Here is a 22663-nt window from a genome sequence, read left to right on the forward strand (position 1 = left end):
ACGGGAGTAAGTTATTAACTATAAAAGAGTTTTTAAAATAAAAAACAAAATGAGGACAAATTTTTTTTTATTAAAAGAGGCCATACTAACAAGGGAGAAGCTCATCCTCTGTATAACATATATAATTACACTAGAATTATAAACGGCAAAACATGAAAATAGAGTTGAAAACAGATGTGGAGAGTCAAGAAAACAAAGTAAAAGACATTGGTATTGTCCAACATTTTTGTGCTAAAAGGAATTAAACAATCACTATCTTTAGAGAGAAGGTGAAAAGACAATGTAAAAAACAAAATAAAAAGGGAGCTGGAGTATCCTCACTTTGTTCCTAGCCCATATCTCAAAACCTAAATATGTACAAAACAAAAGCTTCTCTGTATCTTTGTATGTACAGGCAAATAAAAAAAAAGGACGAAAACTAAGAAACCCATGCTGGGTTTTGTATATCTTTTTTGATGACCAGGTGCGTCTTCTACAATGCAAAACTTCACAAACATGGTTATGGATTCCATGCCCTTGGATACAGCTTGCCTAGTGGGTCATGGAGGCTAGGGTTCTGGCGACTCTGGTTCATCCACGCTACATCATCTGGCATCAAAGATGTTGCCGGGTTGCTACCGCTCAAGTAATCAAGCGGGTTCGTAGGCAGAGCCAAGCTGCTGCCTACCTGAGTGGTGCCTCCCCCCATCAGCATTTCGTAGTTACCAGATGCAACCACTTGATCGCTCGAACTTTCTGGCTCAAAAGCAGATCTGGAACGGCGCAATTGACTGCACTGAGAGAGAACAGAGAATAAGCTTTGATCTGAACTACTTCCCCTATGAATCATCTGCTCCGCGTTAGAAGCAGCTCTGAGAAGATTCAGATCTCTCTCGGTCCCATTATGACTGCTTTGGCTTGCACATACAACGCCGTTTGTGTTTGCCCACATGCTCTTGAATTGCCAGTTTTGATTTAACAAAGGGCCAGTGTTCAACAAGGGCTGTGTGGAGACACCAATCTGAGCAACACTGGTGTTCCAGTCCGGCCGCTGCATCAAGAATCCACGTCCATCGCAATAAATATTGTCTGACATGGTTCCTTGGCCATATATATCAACCTGTCTTTGCTGGTCCTGGGGCAGTGCTTGTGGTACAGTTATCTGATGCTGGAACTGACCAGAAAATTGACTGCCCTCCATCAGATTGTTGCTTCCTTCCTGCTGTAAACCAATGTCCATAATTTGTTTATGCTCCTCGTTAAGCGGAACTTTTAGAAGAGAGTGAAGCTGCTCAGTGGTGCGAGATGCCACGCCTTGGCCTTTAAACAAAGACTGGAGCAGGTCATCGTTAGGGAAAGAACCAGAACTGTTGTTTGCTTTCTGCTGCAACATCTTCCTTCTATCAACTTCTTCAGGCATGTCCGATCCTAGTTCTATGAAACAGTTTTTCTCTTCTTCACCACCTTCACGATGGTGTATGATTGGCAATCCACCACTAGGGGTATAAGCTTGGCGGCCAATGTAGGACTGCCTAGTTCCTCCCACTGGCTGCCACACATCTCCACCAGAACAAAACTGCAACTCTTCTCCACGGCTCAAAGTATTACAAGGAATCCTCTCGTCTGATGAAGTGTTCTCTAGTTCTGGTACGCAGTTTCTGCCTACAGGAATTATATCTTCGACATTCGAAGCGTGGGGCTCCCTAGGAAATGAAGCCTGTGGGAGAGGCTGGCCTTGAATGGAGCTGGAATAATCATTTGCTTCAACATCATTTCGATTAAGGCCATGACAACTGCTGGGAGAAGAATATCGTTTTCCTTCTATCTCAGCCAGATTGATGCCATTATCACAATCTGGTGAGGAAACATGTGAGGGGTAGGTACCAACTTGCAAGCAGCGACCTGAATCTGTGAGTTGGTCACCGTCAGACGAAGAATCCTTCGAAAGGGAGTGATTCTTCACAGAGACTTGACCAAAACTTCCAGAATCTTGAAAGTCCGGTGCCAAATCACCACTTTGATTTGGATTCAAACTTTCTCGATCGTTCTTCCTCAAGTCTAGTTGAACATCATGCTTCTGCAGAAGATTTTCTGCAGGGTGAAGTTGTTGACTATCCTGTACCCGAGAAAGTCGTTAATAACATGGGAATGCCGAAACAACATATAATACAAGTTTATGGAGAAAGCAAACCTCCATCCATGGATTGAGTTTTTCCTTCAGTTCCATTTCCACAGAGTTGATTATATCTCGTTTCTGTAGCTGTAGCTTTTTCCAGATTGCGTATGCTGCAGGAATATCTTTAACCAGTTGCAGCCTGCATGAAACAACTAAGGTTTAAAAAAAAAAAAAACAGAATTAAAGGCCTGATGAAGGAAGCCGCTTGTTTCACAAGGAACACTGACCAGTGAGCGTTCAGTTTCTTCTGTTCTTCTTCCACGAACACTCCGTATGGTTGAACATCCAAATTGTTGATGTTACCCAAGATTCGAATAAGTGCTCTCGACTGAATGCTTTTACCAGACTGCTTCATGCTTGTGACAATCTGATGCTGCTTCTTGCTTATCTGAATATATAAAATGCAGTTAAATGCTTGATTCTTTGAACAGCAACTGCACATCAGCCCAACAAAGGCCACATAGGATAACAATAGTTTGATTTCCAAACAGTTCCAAGTTAGGGTCCTACTTCCGAATACAATTCATGCAGGTGTATCATAGAAATCAGAACATTCTAATAATTTTCAAGCTAATAAATTTGGACAGCAAGTTTAGTGTTGTTTTACGATTGGTGATAATTATGGATGACAGCATGCGTATGAAGTAAATAAAGTAAGAAATGTAGAAGGATAACTAACCTTAAGGTAGGACATGTATTTAGCACCATCAGTTTGCTGAATGCTATGTTTCGGTAGCTTATCCTTTTTTCTAGCTTTCACGCCCACGTTTGCAACATTCTCTTGAGCAATCAAAGGACTTTGAGATTTTTCTTTCTCTATAGCAGAACTCTTAGACCTAAAATGGACTGGAAGAATTAGTATGCAGGTTTGGAGTAAGGAAAGAATATCAACAGCAATTGCATACACATGTGAAAGAGTTTATTTTCAGCACCTTTTCTGAACCTCTCCAGTCCTCCCCATGGAAGAAATCTTATTATCACTACTGCATGGTAAATCGTCTGCATTCCAGGAACTAGACTCCGAGGCAGCAGTTAATTCCTGGCAGCTACCGTTTACATGTGCATTGCCTCCTCTTGATCTCCTGAAGAATCCATGTAGGCAACGGACAATCGGTAAATCATAATTACTAGACTCAAGCTCAACACAATTCATCTTCTGTAAGGCTCATACTAAAATCAGCAGCATATATTGGTTGACTATATGTTCTTCTCCAAAGTAAAGGAAGTTTTAATGCATCTGCTTGATTACATTACATTCTAAACAGTTCTCCTTTTAATAGATAATTCTAAAGCACTGACCCCCACATCTTCTTAACAGCATCCTTCTCTGGATCTTTGCAGCTTTCCCATTTCTCCTTCAACATCAGCAAATAATCTATAATACTACCAGAAACAACGGAAAGAGGAGTTACAATCATGTGGACAAACATTCCAAGTGTTCCTATTATCTGAATAGAGGGAAAACTGCACATACTCATTATGGTATTTCTCTAAATCCGAGTAATGTCTTCTTTTACCAGCCCTCAGGCATTTCTCCCGAGAAACAATCTGATCTGGATGAGCTTTACTGGAGCAGACGGCTTTTCCCCTGAAACACAAATTTATATTCAAATGAAGTCGAATTGCCTAAGCATTAATTAGATCATCACCACGACAGGTTATAATGAAGGCCTATCATGGAGCTCGGCATTATTTCAAGCCAAAACACTCTGCTTTGTTTACTAATCAACCACAGAGTTAATTCTAGGAATCCAAAGAAACAAAAGTCCAGTGTCACTAACCAATCAAGAAAAGGATTTCCAAAATGAAAATTGTCCCCATCAAGCAATGCTTGTACGACTTGCTCCACATCAACTCCTTCGGGGAGGAATTGCTGAAGATAATTTCTTTCGCCATCAGATAGACAAGCCCGCCAAACCTAAGAAACAAAAGTGCAGAGAAATGGTGAAAACTTATATCAAGTGTAAGCAAATGCTACGCAAGGATAGCACTGTAATACCTCGTTAGAAAGCACCTCAGACAGATTTTCCAACTGGAAAGTTTCATGAGGGACGGGGCATACTTGTGCCAAGAGATTCCGCCTAGGAGGAACATAATCAACAAATTCGCGAAGATGTCTCAAACTTAGGCCAACTTGTTCCCTCTTAGAGATCACTTTACTTCGGCTGCCGTCCCATTCAAGACTGATGTGATCTCCCGAACGTAGAGCACCATCTGGTGAACCAATCTTTTTCCTTTTGGCTCGGTAATGCTCCCTAGAACTGAAACCAATAACATTGGCATTGTTCATTCGCTTTCTCCTCTGATCAGCTGCCATTCTGAGAAGTCCATAGAGAATACTTATTGTAACAAGTGATTGACAAAAACTGAAATTTACGCACAGCCTAACACGAGAGTCAGAAATGGAAAATAGTGAAGTAACAACATCTGATTCAGGGATCAAATCAAAACCAAAGTACTAACTTTTACACGGCTGAACAAGAAGAGAGCGGCGAATGGGTTATCGATGATCGATTGGGTCGGAATATGAATCTCTTGGTCTATCTGATACAAAACCCATAAAAGGAGAGAGCGAAAATCGAGGTAAGGAGATATACAATCAGGGAGGGGTAGCAATGCGATAAAGAAAGGAACCAAGCCCAAATTAATCGGAGAAGAGAGTGATGAAATTGGGGCGATTGAAGAAAAACCTAGAGCAGGGAAGCGACGGGAGGAGTATACCTGGGCAGAGAGACTCAACGGCCGCAGAGCAGAGAAGAGAAGAAGAGAAAGATTTGTTTGGAAGGAAGATAAGGCAAAAGCAAGGATTTTTGGGCTCCGTTAAGTAGCCGTCAAACACCCTGCTGCTTCGCCCACCATGGACCACTGCTTCGGTTTCCACTTTCCTACACCCTTAATTTGTTTCTGACACCGAACCGAACCGGACCGATCTTTCCTTTTTTCTAAAGGAGTTTACTTGAATTGTTTTTTCCAACAATATGAGAAGAAAAAAATTGCATATTACAGAAAAATGGGCCTTTTGGGAAGATGGGCTTTGCAATAACGAATTAACGATATCAAAGTCGACATTTAGATAGCTTTCGCTAAACAAAAAAAATAGACCATTTTTTTTTTTTTGTCAGAAAAAATAGACCATTTTAAGATACAATACCTGGATGAATATTTGAATTTCCCATCCCACACATGTGTATTCACCTCATAGATTTCCATATCCGATTTTCCTACTCACATTGGGATTTTTCTGTTATTCATTGACAAACATACAACGTGGGACTACTTTTGTCAATTTTGTTAAACAACCAGCATAATGGACATAAAATAATTTTGGACTATAGTTTACTTTTTTCGTTAATTTATAAAATAAAAACTTATATAATGAAAATCCATTGAATTTATCAGGATATATAGGTAATTGGCCATATGAAAATTAACATAAACGTGATACATGAAAACTTAATTTTTGAATATTAAAAAAAATTTAATTAACTTTTATTTATTTTTATTAAAAATTACAGCCCATAAACCCATTTAAATCAGAAAACCCTAATCGTAAAGTTATTATACCTCTATTTAATAGAGCCGCAAGATAGACAAATAGCAAATAAATCCATTTAAATCAGAAAACCCTAATCATAAAATTATTCTACCTCTATTTAATAGAGCCGCACGATAGATAAATAGCAAAGATAATTATGAGTAAAATAATTTTGCCGCCGCCAATCAACCATCTCGAAAGCTGATCAACTGTCTCGAAAGAGAAACCACCTTACATAAACATAAAGTAAAGATTCAAGATAATCGGAGCCGAAAACAAAACTGATTTGCTTATTCGATTTGAAAAAAAAAATTCTGAGATTTGGCAAGCATATACATAACTATCTAAATATATATTGAATTCGTAAAAATATTTAACTACTTTATTGCTTAACTAATGTTTAGAGATATTTTTATTTTAGACCTAGACTCAACTAATGTTTAGGAATATTTTTATTTTAGACACTAAGTCCTATCTCAACCGTTCGACTAGCGCCTTCCCAGCAATCTAGGGCCTAGGGATTTTTAGGTTTAGCATTGGTTCATAATTTTTATTAATTTTTTTTTCTGACAACGTTCATAATTTCTTTTTAATAAATGGAGCATTTATATAAGGATTCTTCCGAGTGCTGGACAGAAATTTAGGAGGGAAACCGAAAAGTCGAAACAGCAGGAAAGAGGGATGTCTAATTTCAGATTCATTTTCTCACAGAATTAAAAACAGAAAAAAAAAGCCAAAAAGGAAAAAAGAAAGACAAGACAAAATATCTCTTCTCGTCTTCACCAGTTGCCCTCTCGCGCTTTTCTCAGTCTCTCCCCCCATTTCTTCTCCGCTTAGCAATTTCCTGGTTCGGTTCTTTCCCTCCCTGAATACTTTTTCATCTTCAGATTTTGTCAATCTCCTCGTTGCCTTGTTTCGCCCGTGTCTCGATTTGAATCTCTACTGTGTTTGGATTGTGGGTTTCGGGTTTTGTTTGCAGTCGAAAAGAGTGATTGATGGCTGGAAAAAGGAAACTAGCTGATAACCCCGACCAAAAGGAGCGACGATGGAGTTCCCGGGTTCAGGAGCTTAGACAGAAAAAGGTAGACGAGAAGGCGCGCATTGCACGCGAGAGGTTGAAGTTACTCAGCGACAAAAACTCTAAGCTCTGTGTCGATGACACTGAGTCGCATGCAGAGGAAGATGAGGCTATGCTTGTGAGCCCCGAACGAAGCAGCCCTTTAACCCTAACGAAAACGGAGAAAGGAAAGACGAAATTGGATTTTTACGCCGATGAAAATGACGCTCACCTCAAAGTTAAGAAGAATCTGAGGTTTTTCAACACGCAATATCTCCTTATGGTCCAGGTACTGTTGTTTCCTTTTTTGTTTTTGTTTTTGTTTCTTTTGTCTCTTGCAATTGTTTCTGCTGTGTTGTTGATGTGTGTTGATTCACTCTTTTCTAGGCTAAGTTGAGCAGACCTGATTTGAAGGGGGTAACTGAGGCAAGTAACTATAATATTCTCTCTGATTTTTTTACATCTGTTGTTAGTTTGTTTGATGATATCCTTTCAACTTTTGTGGATCGGATGCAGCATTGTGTCTAGTAATGTGCGCACTTTTAAATTGACCTAAGCCTTTAAGACAATTTTACAGGTGATGCGAGCCAATGCAATATTGTACTCAAGGAAAAGGATAGGTGACCTTCCAGGTTGGTTGGTTTGTGATTTTGCTTTTACAACCTTTTCTTACACATTTTGGTGTTGGTGTTCAAATTCTTGTATAGAGTGTTAACTATGATATTCTGATCATACTGGCTTGCAGGTATTGACGTTGGACACCGGTTTTTTTCAAGAGCCGAGATGGTCGCTGTGGGCTTCCATAGGCATTGGCTAAATGGCATCGATTCTATGGGAATCGAATACAAACGGGTAACAGAACTTATTGTTATATTTTCAGATGAAAATATAAGGTATCATCGATTTCACCTTCTTCTTTCCACTGTAGGAGTATAGTGACTACCAGTTTCCGCTCGCTGTTTCTATTATTATGTCGGGCCAGTATGAGGATGATCTAGACAATGCAGAGGTGGTTACTTACACTGGTCAGGGAGGGAATAAATTAACTGGTAGTAAACGCCAGGTTAAGGATCAAGAGTTAGTGCGGGGGAATCTGGCCCTAAAGGTCTGCTTTCTTTCAAATCTTCGTTTTAAGAATGCAATCTATCTTACCGTTTGAGAGTTTATTTCTAGCTCGCCCTACTTTTCTTTTAGTTCCTTCACACACCTCACAGTCACTCACATGGAACTTACCTATTACTTGCATCTGTTACAGAATAACTTAGAACATAAGGTGCCTGTCAGAGTTACTCGTGGTCACCAATGCCAAACTAGCTATTCCAAAAAAGTATACACTTATGATGGACTGTACCAGGTACTCGTGTGTATATTCCTTTATTATTGGTCTTGAGTTCCTTTTATCTGTTATATTATCTCTGATTTCCTAAAGGGGAATATGTTCATCAGCAATACATCAAAGGTGTTATGGTTTTTTCTTATTCATTGGTGTAACTCTGATCCTGTTCCATACCTTCTTCGTACAGGTTATAAAGTACTGGGCAGAAAAGGGCGTTTCAGGATTTACAGTGTATAAGTATCAACTGAAACGATTGGAGGGGCAACCAGAACTAACTACTAATCAGGTCTGTATGTTCTCTTGTGATAGTTGCTACTTTTAATTTTCTGTAATTTAATTACCTAGCGTGTATGTTGCAACATTGTTGAGTTAAATTATTACAAGTCCACATGGTTCCTTTATGTTCTGAACAACAAACGTAGCTCATTCAAAAGACGCCTTACAGACTAAATAATTTCCTTCAAAACTAGGATTTGATACTCTCCTTTGTGTATCATCTGAATATGGTTTAGCTTCCTGCTGTGATAGATCCCACCAAGACAATATTATTTTTTCGAGCACTTCCAACATTTGCAGGATTTATATAGACACCTCAAGAAATAGGATTTTTCTTGCATTATCCTCCTTCTTAGACTTGCGTTGTATTCTTGGCGGTTTTAATTACCACTTAGTTGGTTTGTTTAACATATTTCTTTTGTTGATTATGTAAATCTTCGCGCCTTGTGAATGCTTTGAATCGTAAAAGTGCTTTTATTACTACAAATTGGTCTATGTTCATGCATAATTACCAATCGTATGTTTCTTGTCATTGCAGGTCAACTTTGTGGGTGGACGCATACCAAAGTCTACCTCAGAGATCCAGGGGTATCTGTTTTTAATTGCTTTCTGTGTAGTATACAATTAGTTGCGTTTTTAAATTTATGAATTACATGGTTTTGTGAAGCTTGGTATGCGAGGACATCTCTAAAGGGCTAGCATCTAAGCCTATTCCAGCCACTAATCGTGTTGATGATCCACCAGTTCCACCGTCAGGCAAGTTGAAGCAAAACTAGAACATAAGATTGGCATTAGTAAATAACTGATGATTGTGCACGAGCTGAATTATCCTCTTTTCAAGTCTCAGGTTTCACGTACATCGATTCTTTGAAGATTGGACCTAATGTCAAAATTCCAAGGAGCTCAACTGGGTGTAACTGCCGAGGTAGCTGCACTGATCCAAATAAATGTGCCTGTGCTAGGCTTAATGGGGGAAACTTTCCATACGTCGACCTCAATAACGGAAGGTGAAGTTACTTTTTGACTCGTTTGATTGACTTATGCGTATACTGCGATTGCTCGTTCACTTATATTTTTTCTTCCATGGCTTTGACTAGCTGGGCTCTTGGTGTAATGTTGCGGTAAATGGTTACAGCTGAACAGTGATTGGATTGATTTTCTGTCTTATTCCTTTTCAGATTAATTGAGCCTCGAGACGTTGTATTTGAATGTGGTCCGAGCTGTGGGTGTGGGCCTGAATGTGTCAACAGAACCTCTCAGAAGCGACTAAAATTTCAACTCGAGGTATGTCTTTGTTAAGACTTAGGAACATCCAGTTATCAGTTGCCACTAAAGTCAAAACAACACCTTCATAGTGATTATATTGGAATTTTTCTATTAGTTAGAGAAAAAGAACCAACCTATATTTGGATTTCATTATGTAGTCCTGTATCGTTGTCTGTTAATAAGAAAAAGTGCAAAATCCAGTGTTTGTCATTTTTGATATCTTTTAGAATCTAGGCTTATCAAGTCTAGCAGACAAATCACAATCTGAAGCCTGAGATTCTCACTTTAGTGTTTTGTTCTGTGACCTCAAATAGGTATTTCGTTCTCCAAAGAAGGGTTGGGCAGTAAGATCATGGGACTTCATACCAGCTGGGTCACCAGTCTGTGAGTACATAGGAGTCCTCAGAAGAACAGACGACGTGGATACTCTTTCTGACAACGACTACATCTTTGAGATTGACTGCCAACAGACAATGCAAGGTCTCGATGGAAGACAGGTAACATAGAGAACTTATTTGCTTTGTCATCATTATTGAATCAAAATCATGCTCTTTTGGGGCAATATCTTCTTTTTTTCTTTTTCTTGCCAACAGAGAAGATTAAGAGACGTAGCCGTACCAACGGATATTAAAGTCAGTCAGAGCAATGAAGATGAGAATGTACCAGAGTTCTGCATCGATGCTGGTCCAACAGGGAACGTTGCTAGGTTCATTAATCACAGCTGTGAACCAAACCTATTTGTTCAATGCGTCCTGAGTTCCCACCAGGATATAAGGCTTGCCCGTGTGGTTCTTTTCGCAGCTGACAACATTCCACCACTGCAGGTACTGATAACTCATCTGTGGGGGTGACTCACCCGAACATGCTCTTTATATTAAACAACTTGAAACATTCTCTTGTCTCAATTGTAGGAGCTGACTTACGACTATGGATACACGCTCGACAGCGTTCATGGGCCGGACGGGAAGGTGAAACAGCTTACTTGCTACTGTGGAGCTATAAAGTGTAGGAAACGTCTATACTAAACAAGGAGAGGAAGAATCCGTATGGCTTTTGGTAACATATTTTGGAGTAGGAAATCATCAAGGCTATTGGGCAACATATTTTTTGAACACACTATTTTGGGGAGTAGTACATAGCAACTATCTCCCAAGTGGACCCTCTTAACAAGGTTTTTTTGGAACTTAGCCATTTTCTGCAGCGTACAATTAGTGCTGTCTTGTTGGGCATTGTCCCTTGTGTAACCCATTTATGTCACTGGCATCTAATTTGCACGGTCAACAATATTAATATCTATTAAAGATTATTAATCTAAGTATATTTGACAATGTGACCATTGACGTATATAAACGTATAAGAGTTGTTTGGTTCATTTCGTGTGTTGAGAATGATCGTATTTCATTGTAATAGACCTGTTTGGTTTAATTCGAGTTGATGTTGAGAGAAAAAAAAAAAAAAAGGTATAAGAGTTACTACTCCCGCAACTTTATCATTCCTTATTAAATCGAAAGTAATACAGGCAAAAGTCCCTATAAATTTCGATTACTGTCAGCCAGACTGCTAAATTCAAGTAATATATAAAGCAAAACCGGCAAGGCGAATTTAATGATACTCTCAACATTCATCCCTCTTGATCTTCCTTGGCTCTGGCTCGATACTGACGACCTGGCCTTCTTATGACATTTAGAGCTGTTTCCGGTTCATCTTCTTCCATGGCAGATACGGTGCTGTCTTCTATGATATCTACGACAGCTATTGCACCTCTTCTTCCATCACAACCCTTGTCTATTTTTTCTTCTTTGCTCTCAGTCACTGGTTTTCTCTTTGGTACAAACGCCACTGATCTTGGAAGCTCAACTAAAGGATCTACCAGAGGCTCATCTCGGCTCTTAATCATGTTGAGAAAGTCCATGTATGCTTTCCGGTTGGATACTTCATCAACCTCACCTTCATCAAATGTATATCTGGTGTACTTTGCTGGGTTTCGCATATAATCTGGAATCCCAGATGGATAGTCTGGCTGCACTATCTGCTCGTCGGGGGAACTTGTCTCCATCACAGAATCTTTGTCACCTCCAGTCGAGTTGTCGCTGATGTCAGAACTAAACCGAACACGCTTCTGCATCTTAGAATCAGCCTGGTTTTCTTTCCTCTTCAATATCGGTTTCAACCCAGCATCATCACAAGAGCCAACATGTGCCTCCTCAGACACCACAAGTGCTTTCTCGTTTTCAGACGTGGACATGGACATGTTATTCTGATGTACCTGCAAAAATTTCATATTTTCATTAGATGACACTTTTGGTTTCAGAAAGAGGAGAGCAAATAGCTCTTCTCAGGCACATGCTTCTAGGTCTTGAGATACAAGACAGTGAGAGATCATATGCTATTGAACTAGTTCTTTTTTGCACAGTGGAAGAGAGTGACTGTCAAAGTACGAGACATAGAAAGAGGGAAAGAGTAAAGTACCTCAGAGACATGTAAAGAATTCAACTTGTTAACAGCTTCAGCGTCTTCTTTAAGCCTAATCTTTGCTGCGATGAGATTCGCACGCGGATCCTTCTCTCTTTCTTTCAAGGACGCTGGAAGAACCTCCCACTCGTCTGCCTCCGTCTCATAGTCATTCACATCCTTCGTGTAACCGTACAATTCGTCGCCTACAGCCACTTTGTCGTTTTCGTCTTCCTCTTCCTGAAAATATAGAGAAACCTTATTAGCTTAGCCTGATGATACTGAAAACAACTACAAGCGCAATTCAACATAAATAGATACATACCTCCAAATCAAGAGTAGTGTCCATCCCGATAGAGGATTTGATCTCCCACTCCTCGTCATTGTAATCGTTCGGTTTCTGCGATACACTAGACTTTCCTTCGTCTCCATCAAAGCTCAAATCTTCTGGATCATTCTCCTGGATTCGGGTACCTGGGAAGCTGTTCGAGTCAAATTGAGAAGATCGGGATCCAGAAACTCCCTTTTCTCCGCTCCGTTCGTTTTTATCGATTTCGTCGTCCGCGAGACACCAGAGAGAGCTCAGAGATGAAGAAGACGCGGATGATGATGAAAGAGATCCAAATATCTTATCGATCCTCACTCTGAAACTTTCCTCCATTGCTAGCGAATTTGGGACGACGATGGCCGCGGAGAAAATAACTGCGGGAATTTTATGCGGTGTTGTGATATATCTGCCCTTGTAGCCAAACAAAACCGACATATTCAGCAGCCGTGCTCAAATAATGGGCCAAATTGATGAAGTCCAGTTAATATATTGGGCTTATTGGTAGGTTTGGCCCATTGAACAAGAAATTCACCGTTACGCTCGAGCTTCTCGCCTTCTCCAAGAAAGTTCCACGCGTCCGCGTGCTTGCTGATGCAATATTCAATCATAAGCAGATGCAGGCTGCAGAATAAACGTCGCTTTTTTTTTTGGATTTTTGGATGATTTTGTCTGATGATGATGTGTATGTTACTATGTTGGACCGTAACCTCCCTTCTAAGGTTTGTCTATGGATAAGGGCCACTTATTAAAGTGAGCAGTGAATTATTAAAGAAGCAAAAAAAAAAAAAGGACAACATTTTCGGAAACAAAGTTTAGATTTTGAGAGTTGAAAAAGGGCAACTCTTTCTTCTTCATCGTCACTCTAATTGAGTTGACTAAACACACTCTAATTGGTTTGATGAATTGGTTTGAGAGGATGGATCTTGCCAAGTTTCTCTGTTGTGTTGTTTTGCTACGAGGAATCTCAAGCGTAGAATCAAGGTACATGGTCTACAATACTTCCCATACCATGGTTCCTGGAAAACTTAATGTCCATGTGGTTCCTCATTCCCACGATGATGTTGGTTGGCTCAAGACCGTTGACCAGTACTATGTTGGCTCTAACAACTCAATCCAGGTCAACCCCTTTCTGCTTTTCTTTTATCTGATTATTGATCAGGTTCTGTCGTACTTACCTCTTCTTATTTTTTTCTCGTAGGTTGCTTGTGTTCAAAATGTGCTGGATTCAATTGTTCCTGCTTTGCTGGCTGATAAGAATCGCAAATTCATTTATGTTGAACAGGTAAATTTGGTCTCTTTTTTTTCCTAATTGATCCGTGGAAGCTGTTAGCTTTTTCTTGACTGGGCTTGTAAATGAAGATTTAGGGGGAGAACAATCTCACTTTCGTAGTCTCACGAGCTGAATGACGGTTAAATTGTAATGAATGCAGGCGTTTTTTCAGCGATGGTGGAGAGAACAAAGTGAGGAAATCAAGCGTATTGTGAAGGATCTTATACGCTCAGGCCAACTAGAGCTCATGTAAGGGTTCTGACCAGTGTGCTCTGTATATATTACACTTGTCCTTGTCTTTTTTTCAAGTTGTCATTGCCTCTTCTTTAGAAATGGTGGTATGTGCATGCATGATGAAGCAGCACCACACTATATAGACATGATTGATCAGACAACCCTCGGACATCGATTCATTATCAGAGAGTTCAATGTGACTCCAAGAATCGGTTGGCAGATTGATCCTTTTGGACATTCTGCAGTGCAGGCTTACTTGCTAGGCGCAGAAGTAAGCTCCTCTTCCGTTCCTTCATTTTGGTTTTATGTTTGTTTCTTGATCCAGAGGTGTGAAGATATTCGTTTACTGATTTATGCAGGTTGGGTTCGACTCGGTGTTTTTTGGTCGGATAGATTACCAAGATAGGGAGAAGCGTAAAAAGGAGAAGAGTCTTGAAGTTATCTGGCGGGGCTCTAAGAGTCTTGGTTCTTCTTCGCAGGTAATATACAAAGCAGAAAAAATTGCATGTGGTAGCTTACACTCTGCATTTTCACAGGATTTTCATTTTCTTTTGGTAACATTGATCTGACTTGATACAGATTTTTGCCGGTGCTTTCCCTAAAAACTACGAACCTCCACCTGGTGGCTTCTACTATGAAATCACCGATGATTCCCCCGTTGTCCAAGTATTTTCTTTTTCCGATGACTACCTTTTTCGTTGTATCTAATCTATTCCTATGGTAAGTTTTGCCTCTTAATCCGTGAAGGATGATCCCGACCTTTTTGATTACAATGTTCAAGAACGAGTGAATGCCTTTGTAGCTGCAGCTTTGGATCAGGTAGATTTGGAAAATGTTACTTTTTCGGGCAGAATTTTCTGTTACATTTTTGTGACATGTTTCTTGGTATCCGCAGGCCAACATTACTCGAACGGATCACATCATGTTTACCATGGGAACAGATTTCAGGTACCAATATGCACACACCTGGTTTCGACAAATGGACAAGCTTCTTCATTATGTTAACCTCGTAAGTCTAAAAATGTTATGTTCCTTTTTATGTCTCCAAAGTCCAGATATTTGTCTCTACACAGAAACACACGAGATAACCTTAACTTGTGGAACCTTAACTATTTTAGGATGGGCGCATCAATGCTCTCTACTCAACTCCTTCCATATATACAGATGCAAAACACGCGGCGAATAAGGCTTGGCCCCTTAAAACGGAGGACTATTTCCCGTGAGTTGGGTCTTACATTTTCTTAACTCCTTGATCCAGTTGCTGCTTACTGAACTAATCTTTACGAATTTTCTGAACTTCAGTTATGCAGATCGTATAAATGCTTATTGGACTGGATATTTTACAAGTAGACCAGCACTTAAGCGTTATGTCAGAGTGATGAGTGCCTACTACTTGGTATTTGTTCTCCCACGTTTTAAATAATACTGTTGAAGTTGTATTTTTATTCATGTGTCTGACTTGGAGAGTTTAGGCGGCAAGGCAACTTGAGTTTTTCAAAGGGAGAAGTGAGAAGGGTCCGAATACAGATTCGTTAGCAGATGCCCTTGCAATTGCTCAGCATCATGACGCTGTTTCTGGTACATCAAAACAGCACGTGGCTAATGATTATGCCAAAAGACTAGCAATAGGCTATGTGGAGGTAGTGTGCCAAATTTCTCTCTGAATTGTGGCTCTCTAATGGCTTGTTTGCTCTATTTGCATGTCAATAAGATATGTTGATCTTGCAGACTGAGAGCGTGGTTGCCACTGCTTTTGCTCATCTGACTAAAGTAGATCCTGCCCTGAATCCTACCTTCCAACAGGCAAATAATCTCCTCTCTTATACGTATTTCTCAGAAGAATCTTATCAATATATATTGTGAAGAAGTACATTAAATCCGTTTGACAAAAGGTAACTCATCCATTTTTCTTAGTAATAGTTTGGCCTTTCTTTATTTCAGTGTTTGCTGCTGAACATAAGTTACTGCCCTTCAAGCGAAATCAATTTATCCGAAGGGAAAAGTTTGGTAACGAGAAAATTATTGTTCCTCTGGGTTTTCAGCTCGTCTGTTATAGCTATCTGTGCCTCCTTCCTGAAACTTGTACTTCTTTATTCTTCTCTGCAGATCGTATTGGCTTATAACCCACTTGGATGGAAGCGAGTGGACATTGTCCGGCTTCCTGTGAGTCAATCAAGTTCTTGTTCATTAAAATCACTGTTATGAGTTAACAACTATCCGATGAAACTTTGATAGGTTGTGGGCGGAGACATCGCGGTGCATGACTCTGAGGGAAACGAAGTTGAGTCTCAACTCGTTCCATTTACGGATGAATATGCGGCCTTAAGGAACTATCATGTTGAGGCATACTTAGGCCATACCCCTACACAGGTGCCAAAGTACTGGCTTGTGTTTTCGGTTTCTGTCCCTCCTCTTGGCTTCACTACTTACACTATCTCCACTGCTAAGAAAACAGGTACAGTGGTGCAGACGTATCTATTTGGTCTAATGGAACAAGCTTTTGACCTTGATTACTATTACGTTTTGTTTCCAAATCTAGGTGGATATTCTAGCAAATCATACGTCTCCAGATATCAAAAAGGCGAACAATCAATTATTGACGTTGGTCATGGGCATATGAAGCTTAGTTTTTCCACTGATCAAGGGACAGCAATCAATTATTTAAACAGCAGAACCTCGGTATGTCTGTTATCTTTTTAAACACTACCTGGCAGTGATCCTTGAAGTTGCTGACAAATCTCCTTTTTTTTGTAAAGATGACAGAACCAGTTAAACAGACATTTAGCTACTACTCTGCATACAATGGAACAAATGACAAAGAACCTCAGGTAAGCGGAGATCAGTTTCTTCTATTTTCTACACTTTCCTTTCGATGGCTAAAGTTCAGTATACTTACTCCAAGTTTCCCTGGTCTTTTTGTCTTGTTTGCAACCATTAGAACTCGGGTGCGTATGTTTTCCGTCCAAATGGCACATTCCTCATCAAACCGGAAGGACAGGTTGATACTACCTTTTGAAAAATATAGATCTTCAAGACGTTAAAATTTTTTTTTAAAGTTACTGTCTCAAGTTTCAGGTTCCTTTGACTGTTATACGTGGGCCACTGGTGGATGAAGTTCATCAACGGATAAATCCATGGATATCTCAGGTACCTACGTTTCAGTGTGTTCTCTTTCCACACTTCATTGTCTACATTTAAAAGACTTCATGGCTTTTTAAACTCTATTTGAACTTCCAGAAGTGCTGATTGTCGACTCTTATACTGTCTGGCCTTATAATTGTCTGTAGGTCACTAGAGTTTACAAGGGCAAGGAGCATGTGGAAGTTGAATTTATTGTGAGCCTGATGCATTAACTATTCCAATACCACTTTTCATGTCCTGTATTCCATTGTAAAGGCTTTAGGATTATCTGAGTATTTAGGTTGGTAGTATACCGATTGATGATGGAATTGGCAAAGACGTCGTGACCCAGATCTCAAGCTCCCTGGAAAGCAATAAAACTTTCTACACAGATTCAAGTGGACGTGATTATATCAAAAGGGTATGACGTCCATTTTTATCTTCTAACAACTTTTATTATTACATCAGGTTAAGGACCTGTATCCTTCTTTTGTGCCTCTGTTCTTATTTGTCCTTTCTAGTTGCTGTTCAAGAATAAACTAATTAACCTTGTTTCGCAGATCCGTGATTATAGGTCAGACTGGAAACTTGAAGTCAACCAACCTATTGCAGGAAATTATTACCCGGTATGTGAGTGAGTAACTGACATTGATCAAGTAAGAAATCCGGTGGTAGTTTACAGTTCTCTGCAAATGATCATGGATTGAGTTTGACCTCTCTAATCAGTTGGATATAAATTCCATTTTCTGCTCAGATAAACCATGGAATTTACCTGGAAGACAGTAACAAAGAATTCTCAGTGATGGTAGACAGAGCCTTTGGAGGGTCAAGCTTAGTGGACGGACAAGTTGAGCTTATGCTTCATAGGTAATCAAATTCGAAACTTGCCTTACCCTTCTCTCTCTGGCTCTAATCAAACTATCACCTCGATCACAGGAGACTGCTCCTTGATGACTCCAGAGGTGTTGCGGAGGCTCTAAACGAGACGGTGTGTGTTCAAGACAAGTGCACTGGACTAACTGTAAGTAGAGATAAGATAAACTAGGTTCAAGAGGGAAATGATTCACTTTAAGCAGACTCTGTTTCTATTAGTCTAAGGTGCAGATTCTGACAACTCTTACAGATCCAAGGAAAATACTACTATAGAATCGATCCATATGGAGAAGGTGCAAAATGGCGGCGAACTTTTGGACAAGAGATCTACTCGCCACTCCTCTTGGCCTTTGCTCAACAGGTGAAAACAAGAGTACAATTGAAATGTTTTTAGGTGAAAACAAGAGTACAGTTGAACTCTCTGGCTGTCCAAAAGCATTCATACAACGGATGTTAAAATGTTTCAGGATGATGGAAAGCCGATGAGTTTTGGTGCAGCATCATTCTCTGGGTTTGATTCATCCTACAGTTTGCCTGACAATGTCGCACTTCTGACTCTGCAGGTGCCTTTTTTGCAGACTTAAAAGTTATAGATAGTTTGGGTGAGTTGAGTTGAGTTGATAACTTGTTTTTCACCATTGGGTTGTTGAGAAAATATCAGGAACTGGATGATGGGAACGTGCTCCTACGTCTTGCTCATCTTTATGAGGTATTTGATAATGTCCAGTTATTTTTGTTGGTTTGGTAATAGAATGAAGGATTTGAGGTTTTGGAATTAGGTGGGAGAGGACAAGGAACTTTCAGGAATGGCAAGTGTGGAACTGAAGAAGCTTTTTCCTGGAAAAAAGGTAGAAAATCTTTTCTAAAAAGATAGGTGAACTTGGGGGTACAAGATAATGAAAAAGGTGTGTCGCAGATAGCGAAAGTGACGGAGATGAGCCTATCAGCAAATCAAGAAAGAAGCGAAATGGAGAAGAAGAGGTTGGTGTGGAAAGTAGAAGGTGAAGGATCTGATGAAGCGAAGAAGGCGAAGAGAGGGAGAGACATCGATCCAAGAAAGCTGGAGATGGAGCTTTACCCGATGGAGATTAGGACAGTGTTGATCCGCTTGGAGCATCCACCTTCTCACACCCACAAATACAGATTCGATGCGTGAGGTCCAGGCAAGCCTAGATAAGGAGTAAGTAAGTTTTATTGATAAGAGTCTCATAAATCCTTCCTCTTGTGTTTTCATTTCAAACGCTTACTAATAATAAAAAGGTTATTTGAGTCTTGCATCGAGTTCACATAATTTACCATTAATTATGCAACCAACAAAGATAAATTGATTTTTTATTGATAAATGATGGAACTGATTATAATTGACATTTACACATGGCAAGGAGCCACGATCGTTTGTTTGAATTGGTAGAAATATGAGTCATCCAAGTTTGTGGGCATTCAGACAAAAACAGTAGATGAAGAAAAATTTGAGGAAATGTAAGAAAAAGTGTTGCTGCAAAACAAAAAAGAAAAGAAAGAAGCTACGTTCTTCGCCTGGCGGTGGCGGTGGAAGAGGAGGAAGTATTGCCATCGAAGAGCTGGTCGATGAGATCCTCGATGTCCTCAGGCTGGTACTTGATATACTTCTCGGTCTGGCGACCTGGATCCAAGTACTGTCCAAACCTGGCCATGAAAGCCCTGTAGGCAGGTATCATAACCGCGGTTATAGAGACCCTAAGCTCGCTCTGCAGCTGCTCGTCGTTGACCACCCACGTGGTCTGCGTCTTGTGTATCTCGTCGAAAGTTGCGTTGAAGCTCTTGAACCTCTCCTTAAGATTGGGCTTGACTATCTTTCCGTTGTGCATGAGCCCCTCGTGGCCTAAGAACCCAAGCAGCTTCCCCCACGTCTCTCTCTGGTAGTTCTTGTGGTAGTTCCTTAGCTCTGAAGACCTCCTCCTGCACCACGTGTCCCCCATCACCTCGTGTATCTCAGCTGATCCTTTGATCTTCTGCACTATGTATCTCCCGTTGTTCATCATGAAGATGCAGCTCAGTGGTATGTCTTTGTACTGCTTCGACTTGGCCTCCAGATTCACGTCGAGTAGCTCCATTATTCTCATCAGCTGGTTCGCAAAGGCCGAGTTCCCACTCTCTGCAGACTCCTCCTGATCCTCTCTCTCCATCTTCGAGTGGCTCTTGAACACTTGTTCCAACGTGTCTTTGTACTCGCACGAGTACTTGAGGTAATTCATTGTGTACCTAGTCAGGGGATGCACTGCGCCTCCTGGCACGGGAGTCTTGCTCGAATCAGATTTGATGGAGTTCTCAAGATCTGAGAATATGTGAATTGCTGTCTCTCCTAAGCGTGAACGAGCGCTGGTCACCTCATTCCTCAGCTCGCTCCGTAGCTCCTCGGGGAACAGCTCCTCCATGGGAGGAAAACTGTCCCGGAGAGTCTCGTAAATGTCGAGGATTTTGAATAGCTTCTCAGTGGATCGTTTGGTCATGGCCACAGCCTCGGCGAATCCCAAGAACTGGATGGCCAGACCATGCGTGACGATGCAGAACAAGCTCCCATCGTCCCCTGGGAAAATCTTCTCTGCGAGTTTGAGCTCACCGGGGAAGAAGCGGGAAGAGCAGTCCTTGAAAGTCTTGTTCCAAATAGGGATCTCTCTCTCCAGCGTGTCCCAGCTCATCTTCTGCACCTCGTCAATACTCACTTTCTCAAACTCACAATCATGTTTCAAAGTTCGCATCAAGATGTTCCTCCTCCCAACCAAATAAACCTCTCTGCATTCCCATCCATACCCTCCTCCTTTCATTTTCTCGGCTATTTTCCTCAGCAACACAACCACCTCCTCCGGATAACCGGGATATTCAATCTCCTGATCGCCACATTCCGGAACAATCATCTGGTCGTGATCTTGTGAGACCACCGCATCGTTCTGGAGGTGGTCTTGCTGATCGGCCGTGCTCTTCCTCTGGCTGCTGCTGTCATCCGAGGCCACCACGGGCTCTTTGACAACGGATTCTTCTAAAATGATGCGGAATTCGTCTTCCAAGAAGGCCATTGCACGCTGCTGGATGGATCCGGCATGGTTGATCAAGGGCTCATGATGGTCCAGACAGGATTTTGTATTGAGCAAAAGCCCCATAAGCTTTGAGACACGATCCACTGCCTCCAGAAGCGAAGACGTTTCTTCTGGATCTTGGTACCAAATCGTCTTAGGCTCACCAGAGTCGTATTTTGAGAGTTTGTCCTCGAAGAGATCCAAGAACTTGCCAACAAATTGTGGGATCTGAAAGTAATCATCCTCTCCTTTCTCCTCGGTGTTGTTGTCTTGTTGATCCTCCTTGTGAAGGGAGAGACTCGTGAGAAGCTGGTCGAGTTCTTCTGACAAGGACTCGAGGGTTTGATGAACCTCAGCTTGTGTTTCTTCTCCTTGTGAATCGACATTGTTGTCTCCTGGATCGTGATCTGTCTCGGCATTACCAACATCGACATTCTCTTTACTGCTTCCGTTCTGATGCGCTTCATCTTCCCGATGAGCATCTGAAACTACGTCGCCTTTCTCCTCTCCCTTGGATTTGTCATGATCATGATGATGATCAGGGTCCTTGTCGTTCTTCTCCATAGCTTATTATTATTATTATTTACGTAAAAGCTTAATTAGAATGGTGAAGTGGGATTGGGATGGTGAGGGAGGAGAGATTCATGTGTTGTGTTTTTCGTTTAGACTTTAGGATTTGTGGTTAGAGAAGGGGAGATGGAGATGATCGCTATGGCTGAATCGAAGAAGTAGGGGAGCCTTGTTTTTTTGGTGGTTGACCGTTGACTTTGTCTTTCATCCCAACACCAATACCGTGTATATTCTTCTATTTTTAACCAAAAAGAAAAACCTCGTAATTATTTAACTCTTTTTTAATTTGTTTGTTTTATAATAGAGAGATGCATGAAAGGGAAGAGGTATGCAATTAAGAACAATGATTTGAATAAATATCGGGGTATCGTGGGAGTATGGTGCGCACGCATGTTCCTCACACAACTCTATACGTGCATGCATAAACCATCCTTCATTTCTTAAGTCTTATTAAAAAAAAAAAAACTATTCCGGTTTTCAAATAATTCTGCATTTTAGCTTCCTTTTCTAATAATAAATTGGTCATCGTATAAATCATCTAAAATATTAAAAATAATACATAATATGGAATAACTAACCAAAAAATAGAGTAGAGAGAATGGCAAAAAAAGAAAAGTAAAGTGGAATAGAGAGAAATACAAAATGGCATTGTGGAGGAGAAAGAAAGAAAAAGGCCATAAAAGCCCAAAATAATAATTGGGCCTACTAAGCTTCAATTTTAAGGGTTCACTATATTCAAGTTTGCCCTGACTTGCTTCATTCAAATAATAAAAAAAACCACTAGGGGGAACAAGTAGGCGGTGTACTGTCGCATATATTTCGGGCACATTCACGAATAAATGCAATTGAGCACTTTACAAAAAGTATCCAATTAAAATTGGATTAGATCAGGCTATACTGTAATTAATTGATTAGGCGGACGTGGGCTGGCTCGCAATTGTCAAAAGAAGATCCAACTTTACTGTGTTTGATTTATGGTAACCAAAATACTTTCGTTCAAAAATCAAAATATTAACTGGATTGTAAAAACCAGAGAGAGGATGATGAAATGGTGAGAAGTGAAATGGTCCAAAAGAGGGACCCTTTTGCAAATTGGAGAAACCCCAAACTTGCACGTTTCTCTCTTCCTTCCATCTCTC

General features: G+C 40.5%; 5 protein-coding genes across 8 annotated transcripts; 2 read left to right on the forward strand and 3 right to left on the reverse strand.

Annotated features, from left to right (window-relative positions):
* Positions 1-189: 189 nt before the first annotated feature.
* Positions 190-5021, reverse strand: LOC18019079. 2 transcript variants are annotated; one of them, XM_006399835.2, is made up of 11 exons: positions 4877-5021; positions 4619-4699; positions 4155-4473; positions 3937-4073; positions 3630-3743; positions 3455-3538; positions 3088-3237; positions 2835-2991; positions 2383-2543; positions 2171-2294; positions 190-2095 (listed from the first exon to the last, which is right to left on the reverse strand). In XM_006399835.2, the coding sequence occupies exons 3-11, from the start codon at positions 4470-4472 to the stop codon at positions 500-502; spliced, it is 2841 nt and encodes a 946-aa protein (XP_006399898.1). In that variant the 5' UTR covers position 4473; positions 4619-4699; positions 4877-5021; the 3' UTR covers positions 190-499. The 2 variants fall into 2 exon arrangements, with proteins under 2 accessions (XP_006399898.1, XP_024011587.1); XM_024155819.1 differs by lacking the exon at positions 4619-4699 and having other exon boundaries at positions 4877-5008.
* A 1334-nt stretch (positions 5022-6355) lies between these two features.
* Positions 6356-10899, forward strand: LOC18019080 (histone-lysine N-methyltransferase, H3 lysine-9 specific SUVH4). 3 transcript variants are annotated; one of them, XM_024155389.1, is made up of 15 exons: positions 6356-6537; positions 6670-7036; positions 7135-7173; positions 7325-7379; positions 7493-7599; positions 7676-7852; positions 8003-8101; positions 8271-8369; positions 8898-8947; positions 9027-9115; positions 9207-9366; positions 9538-9643; positions 9940-10122; positions 10219-10449; positions 10537-10899. In XM_024155389.1, the coding sequence occupies exons 2-15, from the start codon at positions 6686-6688 to the stop codon at positions 10648-10650; spliced, it is 1860 nt and encodes a 619-aa protein (XP_024011157.1). In that variant the 5' UTR covers positions 6356-6537; positions 6670-6685; the 3' UTR covers positions 10651-10899. The 3 variants fall into 3 exon arrangements, with proteins under 3 accessions (XP_024011157.1, XP_024011156.1, XP_024011158.1); XM_024155388.1 differs by having other exon boundaries at positions 6356-7036; XM_024155390.1 differs by lacking the exon at positions 6356-6537 and having other exon boundaries at positions 6829-7036; positions 7135-7177.
* Positions 10900-11094: 195 nt separating this feature from the next.
* On the reverse strand, positions 11095-12784 carry LOC18019081. Its single transcript, XM_006399837.2, has 3 exons — positions 12402-12784; positions 12095-12316; positions 11095-11891 (listed from the first exon to the last, which is right to left on the reverse strand). Exons 1-3 carry the CDS (start codon positions 12735-12737, stop codon positions 11247-11249), a joined length of 1203 nt encoding a protein of 400 aa, XP_006399900.1. The 5' UTR covers positions 12738-12784; the 3' UTR covers positions 11095-11246.
* A 409-nt stretch (positions 12785-13193) lies between these two features.
* On the forward strand, positions 13194-19175 carry LOC18019082 (probable alpha-mannosidase At5g13980). Its single transcript, XM_006399839.2, has 29 exons — positions 13194-13521; positions 13603-13686; positions 13835-13923; positions 14005-14179; positions 14268-14387; positions 14488-14574; positions 14656-14727; positions 14804-14917; positions 15027-15127; positions 15211-15304; positions 15381-15548; positions 15637-15711; positions 15850-15915; positions 16015-16071; positions 16144-16363; positions 16448-16587; positions 16665-16736; positions 16847-16906; positions 16984-17055; positions 17196-17243; positions 17330-17449; positions 17589-17654; positions 17783-17895; positions 17965-18049; positions 18152-18262; positions 18369-18464; positions 18563-18610; positions 18681-18749; positions 18818-19175. Exons 1-29 carry the CDS (start codon positions 13303-13305, stop codon positions 19055-19057), a joined length of 3081 nt encoding a protein of 1026 aa, XP_006399902.1. The 5' UTR covers positions 13194-13302; the 3' UTR covers positions 19058-19175.
* A 125-nt stretch (positions 19176-19300) lies between these two features.
* On the reverse strand, positions 19301-21518 carry LOC18019083 (exocyst complex component EXO70B1). Its single transcript, XM_006399840.2, has one exon. The coding sequence runs from the start codon at positions 21516-21518 to the stop codon at positions 19425-19427; it is 2094 nt and encodes a 697-aa protein (XP_006399903.1). The 3' UTR covers positions 19301-19424.
* Positions 21519-22663: the final 1145 nt, after the last annotated feature.

Source organism: Eutrema salsugineum, unplaced genomic scaffold, assembly GCF_000478725.1.
Source record: "Eutrema salsugineum unplaced genomic scaffold, Eutsalg1_0 scaffold_2, whole genome shotgun sequence".
In the NCBI taxonomy this organism is placed as follows: Eukaryota; Viridiplantae; Streptophyta; class Magnoliopsida; order Brassicales; family Brassicaceae; genus Eutrema; species Eutrema salsugineum.

Excerpts from the sequence above, each read along its gene's own strand:
- LOC18019079 (XM_006399835.2), bottom strand. The coding sequence starts at position 4,472 with ATGGCAGCTGATCAGAGGAGAAAGCGAATGAACAATGCCAATGTTATT. Across the intron at positions 3,744-3,936 it reads GGAAATCCTTTTCTTGATTG|GGGAAAAGCCGTCTGCTCCA; the intron begins GTTAGTGACACT and ends TTTGTGTTTCAG. Across the intron at positions 2,096-2,170 it reads AACTCAATCCATGGATGGAG|GATAGTCAACAACTTCACCC; the intron begins GTTTGCTTTCTC and ends TCTCGGGTACAG.
- LOC18019082 (XM_006399839.2), top strand. The coding sequence starts at position 13,303 with ATGAATTGGTTTGAGAGGATGGATCTTGCCAAGTTTCTCTGTTGTGTT. Across the intron at positions 13,687-13,834 it reads AATTCATTTATGTTGAACAG|GCGTTTTTTCAGCGATGGTG; the intron begins GTAAATTTGGTC and ends TAATGAATGCAG. Across the intron at positions 15,712-15,849 it reads TGAATCCTACCTTCCAACAG|TGTTTGCTGCTGAACATAAG; the intron begins GCAAATAATCTC and ends TCTTTATTTCAG.
- LOC18019081 (XM_006399837.2), bottom strand. The coding sequence starts at position 12,737 with ATGGAGGAAAGTTTCAGAGTGAGGATCGATAAGATATTTGGATCTCTT. Across the intron at positions 12,317-12,401 it reads ACACTACTCTTGATTTGGAG|GAAGAGGAAGACGAAAACGA; the intron begins GTATGTATCTAT and ends CTATATTTTCAG. Across the intron at positions 11,892-12,094 it reads ATTCTTTACATGTCTCTGAG|GTACATCAGAATAACATGTC; the intron begins GTACTTTACTCT and ends AAATTTTTGCAG.
- LOC18019080 (XM_024155388.1), top strand. The coding sequence starts at position 6,686 with ATGGCTGGAAAAAGGAAACTAGCTGATAACCCCGACCAAAAGGAGCGA. Across the intron at positions 8,102-8,270 it reads CTTATGATGGACTGTACCAG|GTTATAAAGTACTGGGCAGA; the intron begins GTACTCGTGTGT and ends TTCTTCGTACAG. Across the intron at positions 8,948-9,026 it reads TCTACCTCAGAGATCCAGGG|CTTGGTATGCGAGGACATCT; the intron begins GTATCTGTTTTT and ends GGTTTTGTGAAG.
- LOC18019083 (XM_006399840.2), bottom strand. The coding sequence starts at position 21,518 with ATGGAGAAGAACGACAAGGACCCTGATCATCATCATGATCATGACAAA.